The sequence below is a fragment of the Jaminaea rosea genome (genome assembly GCF_003144245.1).
Source record: "Jaminaea rosea strain MCA 5214 unplaced genomic scaffold BDZ90scaffold_11, whole genome shotgun sequence".
NCBI classification, from domain to species: domain Eukaryota; kingdom Fungi; phylum Basidiomycota; class Exobasidiomycetes; order Microstromatales; genus Jaminaea; species Jaminaea rosea.
In genome coordinates this window covers 248,476-263,960 of record NW_020289985.1, presented here as the reverse complement: position 1 = coordinate 263,960, position 15,485 = coordinate 248,476, and the positions used below count along the sequence as shown (strand labels likewise).

Here is a 15,485-nt window from a genome sequence, read left to right as displayed (position 1 = left end):
CACCGTGAAAAAGCGATAGTCACCTACAGCCGCGCGAGTACGCGTGCGGAAGAGGCAGGGAGAGCAAGGCCATCATTGCACGACGCCTCGAGCCGGCGAAGGAGGGAGGGGAAAGGAGATCCCAAAGGTATACACGTCGTTCTCTCTCATCTGGCCAAACCCTCTTGTCTAGCATTGGCAAGCATCTTGTCCGCCGCCCTGCGCTGCCCCTTGCTGACCCCGTCTGAGATCTACGCCCGCCGCTCCACCCGCTGCTCCACCTCCTGCTGCCGCACCACCACCACCACGCTTCTGCGCATTGGCCGCCGATTCGAGTGGCAGCTTGCGGGCGATCAACGCAAAGAGCTCCGACACATTCGTCGAGTCCTTTGCTGACGTCTCGAGGAAGAGGAGCTTTTCCCTGCGATGGCAATGGCGACCAGAGCATATTGTCAGTGATCCACAGCAGTCTTATCCTGGCGACGCAATCGCTGCACTTACTCCTCAGCATAACGCTCGGCCTCTTCTCTCGGGACAGCTCTCCTCGTCGTAGCAAGATCAGCCTTGTTCCCCGCCAGGGCAATGACGATGTTGGGGTCTGCTTGGCGTTGAAGTTCGCGAATCCACGATTTGGCCTTTTCGAGGGATTGCTGCGCGGGCCAGCCGGAAGTGAGGGGTCAGAGAACTGTCAGCAGGAGGTGATGGCGAGGATGTAAAGTCGGCAGACTGACAGGCTGGGTGATGTCATAAACTACTACGGCGCAGTTTGCGTTGCGGTAGTACATGGGCGCGAGAGACTTGTAGCGCTCTTGGCCAGCCGTGTCCCTACGGCGCACAAGGGGGCGGGTGAGCAGAAGAAGAGGACAATGTGTGAGCCAAAGTAGCTCAAAGCTGCTCGGAATGAGATATTGGGGTCCTCACCAAATCTCAAACTTGACCTGCGTCTGCTCATCGAGCTTGACCGTTTGAGTGAGGAAAGCGGCTGCAGCGAGAGCGGGTGGAACGAAGGGCTGGTGAGCGGGATGTATGCAGCTGCTTATGCACGCTCTTGATGCGTACCACCGATGGTGCTCTCGCGGTAATCATCGAATTGATCTTTGACAAAGCGAAGGACGAGGCTGCGCGCAGCGATGGTCGAGGAGCAATATCAGCAGGCGGAGCGTTGACATGCTGCACCGGCTCACGCCACTCACGATGACTTTCCGACGGCCGACTCCCCCAGAAGGACGAGCTTGAACTGCAATTGCTTAGGCGTGGCTCTTGGGGTCGCCATGATGGTTGCGTTGCGTGCGAGAGGAGTGCGATTGAGAATAGGGCGTGGCGATGATGACGGCGAGGAGTGGAGTTGATGTTGAGACGTGGTCGTTGTGTCCCAAATCTCAGGGCGGGTGCGGGCGTGGGCTGCTTCAGCCTCATCGCAAGTGCCGAGAGGGGGGTTGGGCGGAGCGCGGCAATCGACGGCAAGGCAGCTTGCAGCATCGAGTGGGCTCGAACAGACCGGACTGGCACACTGACAAAGGCGGCGGCGAGCGTGTGTGTGTGCGCCGCCTCAAGAGCACTACGCGGGCGACGATCTGATTCACTCGACTTTCTTCTCATCACTACGACTGCTGCAGTCACGCACCAAAGATGCCACCTCGCCATCATCCGTATGCAGGCTATAGCTACGATGCCAGTGGTGGACCATCCAGGCGTCCACCACTACCACATCCTCCTCGCCCTCCTCCGCCTGGCGGTGGCTACGATCCAAACTCCTCCGCTTCGACTGCTCCATACCATCAGCCTGCCTCGCCTCCCGGGCCCATGAGATTTGGTACATCTACGCCTGCTGCGCCACCTGCCCCTTATTCATACCCTCGTCCTCGTCCTTCCCACGCCTCTTCACCGCCACCACCTCGTCCACCAGTCCATTTCGACGGATCCTTGCCCCCGCCGCCCAGACCCATGGGACCGCCCATACACATGAATGCTGCGCCTCCGCCGCCAAGACCCTTCGCAAATCCGCCTTTCAGCGGAGCAAACGACCCATATCGTCCCTTGCCTGCCGCAGATGATGCCTACAATCCCTATGGTCCGCCGCCCTCGCACCCGCCTGGAGACCCGTATGCCTTTGGCACCCCTCAACAGCAAGGTTAGCTTTCCTCTGTCGCCGTGGTCATTGAGGTTTACTCCACACTCGCAGATGTTGAAAGGGTCTCGCTGAAGCTGCGCTGTAGCCATGCCGAGATCACGCCGATGTCTCACGCTGAGGTTGAAGGTCAATGCGTCTTGGTGACCCGTCGCTGCTCACGGCTGTTCGCATACTGCTGAGTGCTATGGCTCGACCGCTGAAAGGACTTCGATGCCCACCTTCGCCCGCGGTCCTTGCTGACTCTTCATCTCTTCTCCGTCTCGTTGGCAGCCTTGACCCCTCTGCCCCCGCACATGCCCCCACCGACCCGCCCCCCATCCTCAGGCCCCGATCGTCGAAAAAGAGGCAGCGACCTTGGCATCGGCTCAGGTCGACGCACGCAACAGGGGTCCTCTCACATCGACCGCGAGGACCCACGCACGGCCGAGGAAAAGCCTTGCCGCGCCCTGTTCATCCGCAACATCGACAACGGTGTTGATCCCGAGCACATTCGCGGCACCTTTGCCCAGTACGGCGAGATCAAGCTCTTCTACGAGCAGGTCAGCAAGCGGGGCATCTGTTTCGTTACCTACTTTGATCTGAGGGGCGCGACGCTAGCCAAGGACTCGTGTCATGCTCTCGAGTTCAATGGACGCAAGGCGAGTGTGGCGGTGGCCCCTACATGCTATGGCGCGGGCAAGCTGACGTCTCCTAGCCCTCTTGCCTACAGGTCGACGTCCACTATTCCCTCCCTCGAGACGCGGACACCTCGAAGCGCTGCGATAGGGAACAAAATCAAGGTACCCTCTTCCTCTTACTCAAGCGTCATCCTCGCACTCTTACGGACGATGACTTCCGCAGTATTTTCGGCCCCTTTGGCGACATCAAGTCCATTCGTCGCTACAAGGACCAGAAGAATGCCCGCTTCCTCGAATTCTTCGATAGCCGTGCCTGCTTGGCAGCAAATGATACGCTAGGCGGCAAGGAGTGGACGGATGGCGTCGAGTGGGGACAGTGGGACGTCAAATTTGCTTGGGATGCGGCAATGGTAGGCAAGAGTGATAGGGACCATGCTGGAGGGCCGCCGCCGCCGCCGCCCGGCATGGGTGCAATGGGACCGCCAAGACCACCGCCGCCGCCGCCGCAGCAACAGGGTGGCATGATGAGACCTCCCCCTCCAAGACCTCCTCCGCCTGCCTCTGCGCCGTATGGCCCACCTCCGCCTACCCATGCCTATGGGGCGCCGCCTCCGCCACAGCAAGCGCCGTCGACTTATGGGACCAATCCCTACGCAGCGCCACCGCCAGCAGCGCACCACTCACCACCGCCAGCAGCAAAGGAGGAGTCGCGACTAGAGCAGGCTCAGAAGGTGCAGGCGCTCCTCGCCAGCTTGGGCGGCAGCGGCGGTGGAGGAGCGAATGGAGGCGCTCCACCTTCTCCATCCCCAGCGGGACGAGCAGGGTCCTTTGCCACACCCACGCCCACCCCTCCTCCCTCGGCCAGCCTGCCGCCGAATCTGGCGTCGCTTTTGGCTGGGATGGGTGCACAGGGCAGCTCACCGCAGCAGCAACAGCAGCAGCAGCAGCAGGGCTCTTCATCGGCTCACGAAGCGCAGCAGAGCATCTCGGCGATGCTGAGCCTGTTGCAGAAGCAGCAGGGCCAAGGGCAGTGACCGTGACCGTGAGAAGCGCTGTTGTGCCTGTCTCGAAGTGGGCCTGCTGAGACAGGGGAGGTGCTTGGTAGAGGCAGATCGGTCGAGATGGAGATAGGGACGAGAACTGGACCATGGACAGAGCGCAGCACTGTACGCTAATGAATGTCACACGCTCTCAATGCACACGATGCCCTGCCCCTCGCAACCGCCCATCCGTCCTCCCGAATCGTCGCCATGTTCTGGGTCGCCGGTAGTTTCCCCTTTTCTCACAGCGATATTGACCCTGGCCACGCTCGCCGTCCTCCAAGAGCCGCAGAACGGCGACGGGCGGTACGGCCCGGTACATCCTCGCTGAGCGGGCCGCGATGTCCACTGACCACTGATCGTGCCTGCCTATTGCGGCCAAGCCACGACCAGCAAATGATCTCTGGCCGCCCCAGTCGATTTGTGCTTTCTCCTCAGAATATTGCCCACTGCGCAAGCCCTCCGGGATTGCGGGGCGAGACGTGTGGGCGCGCCGCGATGGTGTGCACAAGCAATCTACCTCCGTGCCCAGGACAATGTGCCGACCCAGCTCGACGAGGCGACAGCATACAAAAGAGCGAAAAGCCCTCCTATAGCATCCATCTACTCTTTCCTTCGCCTTTCGACTCGCCCCCTCGTCACGCATACTGCGCCCGCTCGCTCACGCACACCTACACCCACGTCCGTGCGCCTCGCCTGCCCCGCCCGCTCCTACGCGAACGCGCCCTCTTCAAGCATGCGCGCTACCACCATGACCGCCCTTTTGGGCGCCGTCTCCCTCAGCTTCGCCACTCTGGCACTTGCCACCAGTGGTCAGTCCAAGCCTCAGCGTGACACGTCCGTTCCAGCGTGCGACCAGCCCGATGGGTCGTTGACCACGCGCAAGAACTTTGGCAAGGGTGTTGCCTGGTCGCCCGAGGGTATCATCCCCATTGAGCAGAGTGACGATCCCGTCTTTTATCTCAGTCCCGGCGAGAGTGCATGTGGCGGTCGCAAGTACAAAGACTCGGACGCCGGTGTCTGTCTCTCTGCTGGCTGGGTCAACTCGGCCTACCACAACGTGAGTGGGTCGTTTCACTTAGCCGGCAAGTCCCAGAGGCCAAGGCTGATTTTACTTGCTCTTCCTCTCCCACAGTCCTGCGATCGCTGGGTCGAAGTCCAATTGCCTGCTCTGGGCACCAAGGTTGCCGCGCGCGTGGTGCGTACCACCGTGACGCGTGCGAAACGCGTCGCTTGCCGCAGCCGCTGATCTCCTCACACCTCCCACACCTGCTCCCAGCTTGATAGCTGTGGCGGCGACGACCCTGCAAAGAGTACCTTCAACTGTAATGACGTGTACCTCACCTTATCGTCGTGGAGCGCTTTGGCTGAAGGCAACAAGACCATCATCGATGCCGGACGACTCCCTGGCCCGGTCAACTGGCGCTTCATTAAGGAGCCTTGCTTCGGCTGCGAGGAAGGTGAGACGCAATGCCACGTCGGTCTACAATGCCCGATCTTCTATGCCTGACAAATTCCTCGCCGCCATGCAGGCCTGCCCGGCATCAAGCCCTTCGGAGGCCAAGACACCTGCATGGGGCCCGACGACTGGGGAGTCATGCGCAACGGCCGCAGGAGGGGAGCTGAGCGCAAGTTCGGTGCTGACGCTGGGAACGCTTGCAGTGAGTAGCGGCTCTGTCGAATCTGGGCGCTACCTCTCATGTGCGAGCTAACACCTCCCGCCACCCCAACCATCCTTCGTCACCAGGCGGTCTCGCAGGCGGCGGCCACGGATACAACGTCGACCTTTTCAAAGCGTCCGCCATCAAGCACGGCTACAAGCTCAACCTTGGCCACACGCACACCCACTCTGCTACGCCCCCTCGCGACGAGACTCAGCAGCACAAGGCTGGATTCACCGTCATTGAGCGTACCGAGGGTGGCAAGATAGTCAAGGGAAAGAAGAAACGCTTCGAGCTCCTCGAGGAGGCTCATAACTTCAGGGCGAAGCTGATGCGCAATGAGGCTGCTCAGGAGGGATACGAGAAGTGAGATTGCCGCATACTATTCACCTACGGCCCACTTTGAGTCATAGCCACAGACATCTTCTAATGTCGCCTCCTTGATTCTTTATTTTATTGTCTCGACCCTGCTCCGCCCAATCCGCCGCCATACTACTTCTCCTACGCTGCCACCAGGTGTGCTACGCTTATTTTGTCGTCTTCACTAATGCTACCATTACTACTCAAGTCGATGTGCCACCGCCTGCAGTCAGCGTCGTCCTGCCTCGCGACACGGGTCACCGCCGGCGATGGCGTCGAGGCGCGCATCACAATCAAAGCTGCGGTAGCAGTGCCGCCATCGCTCGCTTTCCCCCACTCGTCAAGTGGCGTCATCCCTCAGCGCAGCCTTCTGCTCTTCAATAGGACAATGACGGTTCAATCAATTGATTTGCAGGAGCAGAGGCGAGGATAACCACCTCATCATTGACATCGTCCACTTCCTCGCCTCTCCCTTTCCTCGATGGCTTCTCTCTTCTGCTTCCTCACGCCTACAGCGTATAGGCCGGAGAAAAGGGCAGAGGGAAAACATCGTGATGCGATAAATCGTATTGCGATGCAAGGCACAAGAACTCGTGCACATCTGTTCCCAGTCTACACTTGTACAGACTCGCAATCTTCTTTCCGTATCCCACTTCCTTCTTTTACAACATCGACGAGCTCAGCAAGACGTACGCCATAACGTGACAGGTTTGCCAAGATTCTAGAGGACAATGGCGAAAAGCGAAAGACCACGGGCGGCCGGAGAGGCGAGAAGGTCGCCGCTGTTGCTTTGCGGGACGGTGACTGTCAAGTGTCTTCGGAGGTCTTTTGCGCCTGCTTCCAGACGGAGGCGCGCAGAGTACCGAGCGCGAGGGAAATCGTCTGTACATCCCTCTCCCTGCTCCATTCTGCCGGTCTATCGGCGCGCAGGGCAGAGATCGGCCAGTCCCTGGCTGGCGTGAGACCGGACGTGTCGGGAGTGGCGATGACTTCGAGGGATGGGTGGCCGGTGCCTGCCTTCGCCGACGCAATGAAGGCGCTGGCAGGGACGGAGACGGTTGGAAAGTATGGCCATTCCATCGTGGCCACGCGACCCCGCACTTCGATCTGGATCGCCCACACCTTGAGCCACAGGACGTCCTCGAATGCGCCCATGGCGTTGATTGAGGAGGCGTGGCGAGGAACGATCTTGATCAGCGCGCTTGAGCGGTCCGGCAGTGGCCCCTCTGCCTGGAGGCGGTCGCACGTCACCGGAGGCAGAGGGATCTTGTGGTGGCCGTTGTCGACGAACCACCTCGGAGCGTAGAGGTTGAGATTGCCCTCTCTCGCGCCGGCGCCTTTGTTGCTCACCAGAGTCATCGCTACACCTCCCGCCATCATCTTCTCCGCCAGCTCCTTCCTCTCAATGGCCGTCTGCTGGTCTGTGCGCATACACCCACCGGCGTGGGTGACGGTCGCCAGGTGCGTGGGCAGACACGTGGTGCCATTGAGACCGATGATGTGAGGAGGGGGAGCGCCGAGCCTCTCGTTGAGGCGGTGATTGTATTCTTGAGCTCCGCGAGACGTCCTGCAGTATGCAGCGACGAATGCCTCGACGGCGAAGTTTGAGGCGCACGCGATGTTGATGGGCTCGAGGCCCTTGAAGTCGTCGCGCTCGAGATCCTGATGTCACGATAAGCTGCTTCGTGATTTGTTCCGATTGGCTGAATACAGCGACGAGTCCAAGGGACAGCCGCCCTGAAGCAAGCGATTGGCCCAGCTTCCGGTAGGGCACACCGGTGTCACGTCTGCATGAGTGACGTGCGTGGATTGTGCTGAGGGAGAGCGAGGATTATCGTCAGAGCCTTGTCGGCCACGAGACTGGCGAGCTTGCGACACTTACATGGCCGGCTAGACGCCTATGCTCTTCATCCAATGCTGAGGTTTCTGAAAGTGGACCTGCCACTTCGAAGGAGCGCGTCGTGGCGTGAAGTGGCGGCCTGAGTGTCGTCATAAAGTCATATCATCGCGTCCTGTCGTCATGTCGTCAAAGGTAAGGAGCGTGTGGTGCCGAGCGTAGGCTGAAGTGAAAAGGATGAGGCTATGAGTCGAGGAGAGAAGAGACTCGCTGCTGAGCGTCGAGCTCTGAGCTAGCGTAAGTGATACTGAGTGATGGCAACGATATGTAGCGAGGTGACCAAAGGAGCGTGTCTGGTGAGGAGGGGGGAGGAGAGGTGAGGAGGGGTGAGGAGGGGAGGAGGGGGGAGGAGGGGAGAGAGGCGCTTTCTGCCACGTCACCTGGCTCCTGCCCCTCGTCGATGGGGCTGAGCTCAGGGCGCGCTGCAACTTTGCTGCTGCTGCTGCTGCTGCTGCTCCGCCTCGAGGCTGTGTCCCGCTCAGGAACGAAGCGCGGGCGGTGTGATGTGACGAGGGAAGGGGCGGTGCGGAGGCAAAAAAGGATCAGGCGACGGCGCGGCACAGATGCGGCGCGAGGCTGGCCCGTGCTCGAGGCATTGGTCGAGACTGGACCCTTTTGCGAATCCGCCATTGCAGCTCACCATCTCTCATCCTCCACGCTGCGCCCAGCTCACGATGACATGGCTCAAAGATGCTCGCAAGAGCATCATAAATGGAGCACCTCTCATGTCAGCCCTCATTGCGCCATTTGCCACGCTCTACGACATTCCTGCTTTGACTCAGCCTTGGTACACGCTCAATGGGATCAAGATTCAGGATCCACAGGCATCCCTCATCCTCTCGGCCATCAGTCTTGCTTGCAGTGTTGCGGCTAATTCGCTGCTGGCTCTGCGCTTCACTGTGCGCTCACCCGATGTGAGTACGCTGAGTGTGAGCCATGATTGGAGATGCTCGCCTTGACACCTCTCGCAGCGATGGCGCCACGCTTCGACGGCGTCGACGGGCATCTGGCTCCTCAAGACGACGCTCGGCGTAGCCAACCTCATCACATTTGGTGCCACCAGACGTAATGGTGCTGGCTTTGCGTATGATGAGGGTGAGCATAGCGGGCTGCGAGTGGAGCTCCACAATACCAGCTGACCTCTCGCCCTCGCCGTTGCCCGCACTCACAGGCTTCTTCTGCTGCATCATGTCCACCGTTTTAAGCGGCATTCTCACCTCCCTCCTCCTCACCCACATGATCGACATGCTCGTCCGTCAGCGGCAACACGCCCCAGGTCAGCTCCATTTAGACGGCCGTGTCTTCTTACTGGCTGAGCTGGCCCTGGTAGCATTGATAGCCCTTGAGGCCCTCATCTTCAGCCGCATCGAGCACTGGTCTTACCTCGACGGCCTCTACTTCAGCGTCGTCACGCTGCTCACCATTGGATTTGGCGACTTCTCTCCTTCCACCACGGCAGGAAAAATCCTCGTCTTCCCCTTTGCAATCGCAGGCATCGCACTTCTTGCCAATCAAATTTCACTTATCGTCTCGGTATCGACGCGCAACATGGCAAAGTACCGTAGACAGCTACATGCCATCGAAGAAGCAACCGTCGCGGACCTCGTCAAGAGGGACAACGAGCCCTATCTCCAGGCGGAAGCCCGTCGTCTCCACCACATCACCACGCAACAACGCGGCGCCCAGGATCTCGTCGATCTAGGCGCCTCCTTTGCCGTCCTCGTCGTCTTCTGGCTCGTGTCCGCCGCCATCTACCACGCAGCTGAAGGCTGGCCATTCGGGGATGCCCTCTACTTCTCCTACATCTTCTTTCTCTCGATCGGCTACGGTGACTACTCACCGAGTTCCCCGGCAGGAAAGACAGTCTTCGTCTTTTGGGCGCTGGTGGCCGTGCCCATCATGACCAACTTTGTCGTCACGGCGATCCAGTCCTTGGTGACTCACTTTTCCCGCTTCCTCACGTCAAAGACCAGCGAGAAAAGGGAAGAGTGGGAAGAGGTCATGGCCGACTACTTTGTGCCGCATCCTGCCCTCATCTCGCAGGCAAAGGAGCGACTCGACGTGCTGCTGCAGGAGGATCTGGATGTCTGCGAGCGTTGTAGCAGTCGCGAGGATCTCATTGTGGTGTCGCGCAGCGATTTGCGAGCTGCCCTCGACGAGTCGTTGATCCTGGAATCACGGGGCCGCTCAATCCTCGTGGACCAAATGAAGGCAGGCAGTACGGCTTGGTTGCTCTTGCAGGCTGACCGGAACATTCAAGAACGTTACCTCAGCGATGTGGGACGCAAAGATGAAGTCAAGGAGGCAAGGCAGGAGGCGGCAGACGAAGATATCCTCGACCGCATCGCAGCCTATCGTCAATCGTGGGCGAGGTGGCTCGTGCTGGGTGGTCGACTGATGAAACTCGACGAGAAGGGCTTGAGTGCGTGGGAGAGGAGAGAGCTGCGCGAAAGAGACGCGTGACGCGTGTAGTATAGACTGCGATCGGGTATCGTTTCAATGTAGCTCTAGGACCCTTCTCTACAGGACTTGTAATCGATCATCTCACGCCCGCAGCCAGCTCTGCCACGGCTGACTATCGTCGTCAATCAGCTCCTCCATGATCACCTTCACCTTCCGAGAGGGATCAAAGTCGTGGCTAGTCGCCGTGGCCGTTGCCATCGGCGTCGTGCTGTCTCCCCCGTCGAAGCTCAAGAGCGACCAATTGCCAACACTTCGCATTCGCCTTCGATTCTTGGCCGGGCGCGACGTCGAGGTGGCCGTGCCTTTGGTCTGATCAGCTGACTGCGCATCTGTCGTTCCTCTATCAGTAGCAAGGGCACTTCCGATGGACGGCATAGGCTCCGCACGGCCGTACGACGCAAAGTAGTCGGACTGCGCCATGCGTGACTCAGCAGTCACCGAGCTGCATTTCATCCCTGCCGTGTCCTCCTCGTCCTCTTCTTCATCTTCACTCAGGACATCGTTGCTACTGAGTCCCCGCTTCACCGGTCCTGACGGTCTTGCTGTTCTTCTCCCCCGCGCAGGCGACTGCGAAGGCACGCCGCGTCGCCCGAGGTCGAAGCCAGAGACAGTCTTCTGGAATCCAGGTCGACGGCGGGCCTTCTTCGCTGCGCGGTCCAAATCTTGTAGGATTTCAATTCCGAGAGACGAGCCCAGCGCCAGGGGCTGTGAAGCTTCCTGAGGCGGGTGAGCGCTCATCGTAGGAGTCTCGGTAGGCTGCACATTGATACGCGACGTCTCCGGCAAGGAGCGGGGGTGACCATTGGCGTCGCTCAATGAGTCTTGCGGCGCTGACTCCTTGGCTGTGACGATGCCGATCGGCTTGGCTGCGGTCGCGTTGACAGGGGCAGGCTGCATCTCTGCCCCCGTCTGCAATGCAAGCTTTCCTCCCTCAAACTCAGCCACTTCCTGCTCAGAGACCATGACCGTCGATTGATGTACTACCTTCTTACGTCTAGCGCAGAGCTCGAGCGGACCCTCATCTTCGCATCTCAACGACTGCAACACATTCCATCCTTGTCCTTTGAATACGGCCATCTGACTCTCGAATAGCTTCTCGTTGAAGTGCTTGTCCTGCTGGAAAAGCTCCTTGAGCGCCATCTCTGTCTCGCGCCACCACTGTGGCGAGGCTAGCAGGGGCAAGAAATGGTCTTTGGTGCACTGATGGAATGGTCCCCCGATGATATCTACGGGCAGGTAGAGCCAGCCAAAAGGGTAGTCGCGGATACCGTCTGGATGTTTGATGGGCCAGGCGAGCGAGTTGTCAATGGCGCCGAGTTTTACGCTCTCCGAGGTAGTGCCCTTGACGTGATGGATCATGAAGTTGTCGAGCCCTCGGTCGGTATTGCGGCACAGGTAGTCGAAGACGACGAGCTTCTCGAGCTCGAGGCGGAATGAGTGGATGAGATCGGCCGTCCAGAGGAAATCGACCTCGTCGCGCTCGAGTACTTGCTCCTGCTCATCTGACCGCCCTTGATCGTCAATGTTGGCTATCCTGTCTTCGGCAAGGCCTTGCCGGCAAAGCAAGAAGTGTTTGAGCTTGACACCACACCGCCGGAGTCTTGCCTTCTCTCGTTTGCGCATCTTGCGATGAGTGAGCTGCTCAGCCTCCAAGTCCCTCTCGAGAACGGATCGCGGCCGTGTGGGGAACGGGTTGCGTCGCAGCCATGATGACATCATGGCGTAACCGTGCAAGAAGCTCTGGAATGAGCCAATCTTTTCGGGCAGCTGCTGGCCATGCTCTTCGTAGGCGCGTCGATCGTTGTAGGCATAGTGAAAGGCGGGGCTGCTGAGCTTGACGAGCTGCGTCTTTGGAACGAGAGCGAGGTGTAGACGGTCGTCAAGGAGAGAGGCGGCTGCCTCGGACATTGCGCTAAATCCTGGAATGAGGCACGGCCTGCCCATTGCCCACCAGAAGTAGCGACGCAAGAAGGCACGCTTGGGGTTGAGATTGCCATATGGCTCTTCATCCGAGGGCTTGAAGACGGCCTTTGTTACGAGGTTTCCCGTCTCTGCATCTCTAGCCTTGACGAAATACGACCCGCTGCTGCCCGTCTGAATCATGGTAGGCTGTATGCCCTCTGTGATGGCCTGTCTGACCCCTCTGATATCGAGAGCGATCTGCGCAGTAGCATCTCGAGTAGCTTGTCGTTTCTTCTCGGCCTCTTTGGGGATGCCATCACCCTGTTCATGGCCAGCGAATACGCTGATGAGCCACTCTGGCTGGTCCCCCTGACGTTGCTTTCCCTTGCGAAAGCGCTGTGTGACTGCGTCCTTCCAGCGGCGAAAGCGCGAGTCGAGGTCATCGTCGTCGCTGCTACGTCGATCCTGCGACGTGTTCCTCTGAATGAGAGGAGACGTCTCGGATGGTGCGACCATGCGCTGAGGAGGCGAGGCGTGATGCGATGAGGACAGTTGTCAAGAGTGATTGATTGATTCACTTTCGTTGCGAGCGGCTCCGCTTGGCTCCGCTTGGCTTTGGCCTCAGTCCGGCCGCGTCTTCGTCCGGCCGCGTCTGTCGAGGTGGAGATGGTCTGACGATGTCAGAGGGCGGGCAGGCAGCGGACTGAATTGGCCACTCACGACATTGGATCCCAACTTCGCACCCCACACTATATCCATCGAGACTGCACCCACGAGCTCATCGTAATGGTAAGTAGAAATCGTAATGATCCGACGCATTGCTACAGGCCAACAGCTCAACATTCTTCTACCCCGCAACGTCAGCTCGTGAGAGTCAGATCCAAGGATGGCAGCTTTCGCTTTCCTCTGGAACCTACAGATGACGTCGCAAAGCTCATCGACAAGGTGAGCAGCTTTGGCTAGAATCATTGCACCGCAAACATTCTGATGACGTCTTTGTACCCCTTGTCCGCAGGTCCTCGAGACGGCACCCAATGCCGACGCAGCAACGTTGACCTTCTCCAATGAGCCCAGAGGTGGCGAGCAAGACGCCAATGGCCTCAAGGGCAATACATTGGGCGATCTAGGCATCACTCACGGCCATCTCCTCTACATCGCATACAAGGAGCAAGCGCAGAAGCAAGTCGCCAGTCAAGAGCAGCCAGACGAGCAGCCATCCTCATCCAACGCTGTAAATGGCACTCCAGCTATCACTCCTGCCGCCTCAGCGTCAGGCTCCTCTGCGAAGCCTGTCTCCCTCACAAGACCATGGGAGAACGTTCGAGAGGACGCAGTTGATGCTTATTGGTCCAGAAAGGACGGCATGATTCCACGACCAAAGGACACAAAGTTTTGCCGACATGGCGACAAGGCGATGTGCGACTACTGCATGCCTCTCGAAGTGAGCAATGGCAACCGAGAGCCGTAGACCGATGCGCTCAACAGACTGACGCACCCATCTCTTTGCCCTTTGTCAGCCATACGACGCCAAGTATCACGCCGAGAACAACATCAAGCATTCTTCCTTTCACGCCTACCTCAAGAAGCTCAACATCGCCACAAACGCCTCTAAGCCAGCGCAGACGTACATACCGCCACTCGAGGAACCTAACTACAGCGTGCGAGTACCTTGCCCTTCAGGCCAGCACCCTCCTTGGCCAGCGGGCATCTGTACCAAATGTCAGCCATCAGCCATCACCCTCCAATCTCAAGAATTTCGCATGGTCGACCATGTCGAGTTCTCACATCCACAACTCATCGAGAATCTCCTCGCATTCTGGAGGGCGACAGGCACACAACGGTATGGTTTCCTCCTTGGCCACTATGAGCCGTACGAGGTGGTGCCAATGGGCATCAAGGCAGTCGTCGAGGCCATTCATGAGCCCCCTCAGGAGGGAGAGACAGACGGCTTGACTCTGGGGGTGCCATGGGAGGACCAAGCACGAGTGGAGCGTCTCGCATCAGCCTGTGGCCTACAGGTCGTCGGGCAGATCTACACCGACCTCACACCGGCCGATCCAACGTTCACAGACCCATCCAAGGCCGGCCTCGTCCTCTGCAAACGCCACAAGGACTCCTTCTTCATCTCCTCTCTCGAGACGACTTTCGCCGCCCAATTGCAAGCAGCCAACTCCAATCCGAGCAGACACAGCATGACGGGACGCTTCGGCAGCAAGTTTGTTACTTGCGTCTTGAGCGGCACAGAAGAGGGAGCAATCGACGTTTCTGCGTACCAGATCAGTGAGCAAGGAGTGGGGATGGTCAAGACGGACATGATTGAGGCGAGCGTGAGCCCGGGAATTGTGCGGGTCAAGCCGAGCGAAGGGGAGAGATACGTTCCCGAGGTCTTCTATCGTTACAAGAACGAGTACAAGATCGACGTCAAGGAATCGGCAAAGCCTACCTTTCCCGTCGAGTATCTCCTAGTCACCTTGACCAATGGTTTCCCCACACAACCTTCGCCACGTTTCCTGTCGACGACGCCCTTTGCAATCGAAAACAGGCCGGGTCTACACGATCAGGACCTCAACAAGGCGCTGGCGGCGATTGCGAGTGCAATCGGCGGCGAGGATGAGGACCTGGACGCGGGGGCGAACGCTGATATGAAGAGGCAAAAGCTGGTAGGCGTGCTGAGCGACTGGCACCTTGTCGCATTTCTCGACAGCAGCGACATGCTCGAGCCCAAGGACGTCGAGGCCCTCTGTCGCGTAGCGGTCAGCCATGATGAGGGAAAAGCTCTCGACGAGCTGCGCGAGCGGGCAGGGTGGAAGAATCTCATCGCCATTGCGAGGGCCAACGTTGCGAATGGAATAGGCAACAGCAATGGAGGTGGAGGAGGTGGCGAAGTGATGGGCGACTATGCAGGCGACGACTATATCCCGCCAGAGGCTATGGAAGGGTACGATGGCGGTGCTGCTGTCGCCGCGCCTTCGTCCTCTAAGCCACCAGCCTCTGCTGCTTCGAGCTCACGCACGCCGATGCGCAGAAACGACACAGCTGCGCCTTCTACCAGTACCTCTGCTCCAGCCGACGAGTTCACCTATACCGGCTCAGACGATGAGGACATGAACTTTGAAGATCTCGACGACGACGACGACGATGGGGGTAGCGTCGGCGGATTCGAGGACGCAAATGATGATGCGTTCGAAGATGCTACGAGCGCAGTGAGTGCAGAGAGAAGAGGCGGGCGCAGTTCCACCTCGACTCGAACAGCTCCTGCGCCTGCGCCTGCGCCGGCTGCTGCTCCACCACAACCACCGGCGGCCGCGGCGGCGCCGTCGATGGTTGCCTGCCCTCATTGCACCTTTGAGAATGCGCCAGGCTCGTCGGACTGTGATGTTTGTGGGCTGCCACTGTCAGGATGAGCCAAAGGGCAACCTAATCAAACGATCTTCT

At 59.1% G+C, this 15,485-nt stretch overlaps 8 protein-coding genes across 8 annotated transcripts; 5 read left to right on the top strand and 3 right to left on the bottom strand.

The window, feature by feature from the left end:
* Positions 1 to 4: 4 nt before the first annotated feature.
* Positions 5 to 1,252, bottom strand: BDZ90DRAFT_265203 (putative GTP-binding protein ypt5; the record flags this gene model as incomplete). The annotated part of the gene is made up of 6 exons (XM_025508656.1): positions 5 to 400; positions 481 to 629; positions 711 to 804; positions 901 to 961; positions 1,039 to 1,097; positions 1,173 to 1,252. The coding sequence occupies 6 exons, from the start codon at positions 1,250 to 1,252 to the stop codon at positions 169 to 171; spliced, it is 675 nt and encodes a 224-aa protein (XP_025360847.1). The 3' UTR covers positions 5 to 168.
* A 302-nt stretch (positions 1,253 to 1,554) lies between these two features.
* On the top strand, positions 1,555 to 2,259 carry BDZ90DRAFT_49323 (hypothetical protein). The gene has a single exon (XM_025509626.1). The coding sequence runs from the start codon at positions 1,609 to 1,611 to the stop codon at positions 2,113 to 2,115; it is 507 nt and encodes a 168-aa protein (XP_025360846.1). The 5' UTR covers positions 1,555 to 1,608; the 3' UTR covers positions 2,116 to 2,259.
* On the top strand, positions 2,260 to 3,941 carry BDZ90DRAFT_49324 (RNA-binding domain-containing protein). Its single transcript, XM_025509627.1, has 2 exons — positions 2,260 to 2,748; positions 2,820 to 3,941. Exons 1-2 carry the CDS (start codon positions 2,404 to 2,406, stop codon positions 3,759 to 3,761), a joined length of 1,287 nt encoding a protein of 428 aa, XP_025360845.1. The 5' UTR covers positions 2,260 to 2,403; the 3' UTR covers positions 3,762 to 3,941.
* A 554-nt stretch (positions 3,942 to 4,495) lies between these two features.
* Positions 4,496 to 6,005, top strand: BDZ90DRAFT_267304 (hypothetical protein). Its single transcript, XM_025508704.1, has 5 exons — positions 4,496 to 4,827; positions 4,903 to 4,965; positions 5,047 to 5,227; positions 5,300 to 5,428; positions 5,515 to 6,005. Exons 1-5 carry the CDS (start codon positions 4,504 to 4,506, stop codon positions 5,796 to 5,798), a joined length of 981 nt encoding a protein of 326 aa, XP_025360844.1. The 5' UTR covers positions 4,496 to 4,503; the 3' UTR covers positions 5,799 to 6,005.
* Positions 6,006 to 6,595: 590 nt separating this feature from the next.
* BDZ90DRAFT_280764 (hypothetical protein) lies at positions 6,596 to 8,012 on the bottom strand (the record flags this gene model as incomplete). The annotated part of the gene is made up of 2 exons (XM_025509308.1): positions 7,671 to 8,012; positions 6,596 to 7,450 (listed from the first exon to the last, which is right to left on the bottom strand). The coding sequence occupies exons 1-2, from the start codon at positions 7,779 to 7,781 to the stop codon at positions 6,596 to 6,598; spliced, it is 966 nt and encodes a 321-aa protein (XP_025360843.1). The 5' UTR covers positions 7,782 to 8,012.
* A 307-nt stretch (positions 8,013 to 8,319) lies between these two features.
* On the top strand, positions 8,320 to 10,265 carry BDZ90DRAFT_233364 (voltage-gated potassium channel). The gene is made up of 3 exons (XM_025506605.1): positions 8,320 to 8,599; positions 8,657 to 8,780; positions 8,857 to 10,265. The coding sequence occupies exons 1-3, from the start codon at positions 8,360 to 8,362 to the stop codon at positions 10,146 to 10,148; spliced, it is 1,656 nt and encodes a 551-aa protein (XP_025360842.1). The 5' UTR covers positions 8,320 to 8,359; the 3' UTR covers positions 10,149 to 10,265.
* Positions 10,156 to 12,635, bottom strand: BDZ90DRAFT_233363 (hypothetical protein). The gene has a single exon (XM_025506604.1). The coding sequence runs from the start codon at positions 12,564 to 12,566 to the stop codon at positions 10,230 to 10,232; it is 2,337 nt and encodes a 778-aa protein (XP_025360841.1). The 5' UTR covers positions 12,567 to 12,635; the 3' UTR covers positions 10,156 to 10,229.
* A 36-nt stretch (positions 12,636 to 12,671) lies between these two features.
* BDZ90DRAFT_254248 (polyubiquitin-tagged protein recognition complex, Npl4 component) lies at positions 12,672 to 15,454 on the top strand (the record flags this gene model as incomplete). The annotated part of the gene is made up of 6 exons (XM_025507819.1): positions 12,672 to 12,702; positions 12,771 to 12,839; positions 12,915 to 12,995; positions 13,066 to 13,491; positions 13,568 to 14,918; positions 15,087 to 15,454. The coding sequence occupies exons 2-6, from the start codon at positions 12,837 to 12,839 to the stop codon at positions 15,452 to 15,454; spliced, it is 2,229 nt and encodes a 742-aa protein (XP_025360840.1). The 5' UTR covers positions 12,672 to 12,702; positions 12,771 to 12,836.
* Positions 15,455 to 15,485: the final 31 nt, after the last annotated feature.

Bases quoted from the DNA above. Each gene is read 5' to 3' on its own strand.
- BDZ90DRAFT_49323 (XM_025509626.1), top strand. From the start codon at position 1,609: ATGCCACCTCGCCATCATCCGTATGCAGGCTATAGCTACGATGCCAGT.
- BDZ90DRAFT_49324 (XM_025509627.1), top strand. From the start codon at position 2,404: ATGCCCCCACCGACCCGCCCCCCATCCTCAGGCCCCGATCGTCGAAAA. The intron at 2,749-2,819 runs GCGAGTGTGGCG...TCTTGCCTACAG, and splicing joins TCGAGTTCAATGGACGCAAG to GTCGACGTCCACTATTCCCT.
- BDZ90DRAFT_267304 (XM_025508704.1), top strand. From the start codon at position 4,504: ATGCGCGCTACCACCATGACCGCCCTTTTGGGCGCCGTCTCCCTCAGC. The intron at 4,966-5,046 runs GTGCGTACCACC...ACCTGCTCCCAG, and splicing joins CCAAGGTTGCCGCGCGCGTG to CTTGATAGCTGTGGCGGCGA. The intron at 5,429-5,514 runs GTGAGTAGCGGC...CTTCGTCACCAG, and splicing joins TGACGCTGGGAACGCTTGCA to GCGGTCTCGCAGGCGGCGGC.
- BDZ90DRAFT_233364 (XM_025506605.1), top strand. From the start codon at position 8,360: ATGACATGGCTCAAAGATGCTCGCAAGAGCATCATAAATGGAGCACCT. The intron at 8,600-8,656 runs GTGAGTACGCTG...CACCTCTCGCAG, and splicing joins TCACTGTGCGCTCACCCGAT to CGATGGCGCCACGCTTCGAC. The intron at 8,781-8,856 runs GTGAGCATAGCG...CCGCACTCACAG, and splicing joins TGGCTTTGCGTATGATGAGG to GCTTCTTCTGCTGCATCATG.
- BDZ90DRAFT_233363 (XM_025506604.1), bottom strand. From the start codon at position 12,566: ATGGTCGCACCATCCGAGACGTCTCCTCTCATTCAGAGGAACACGTCG.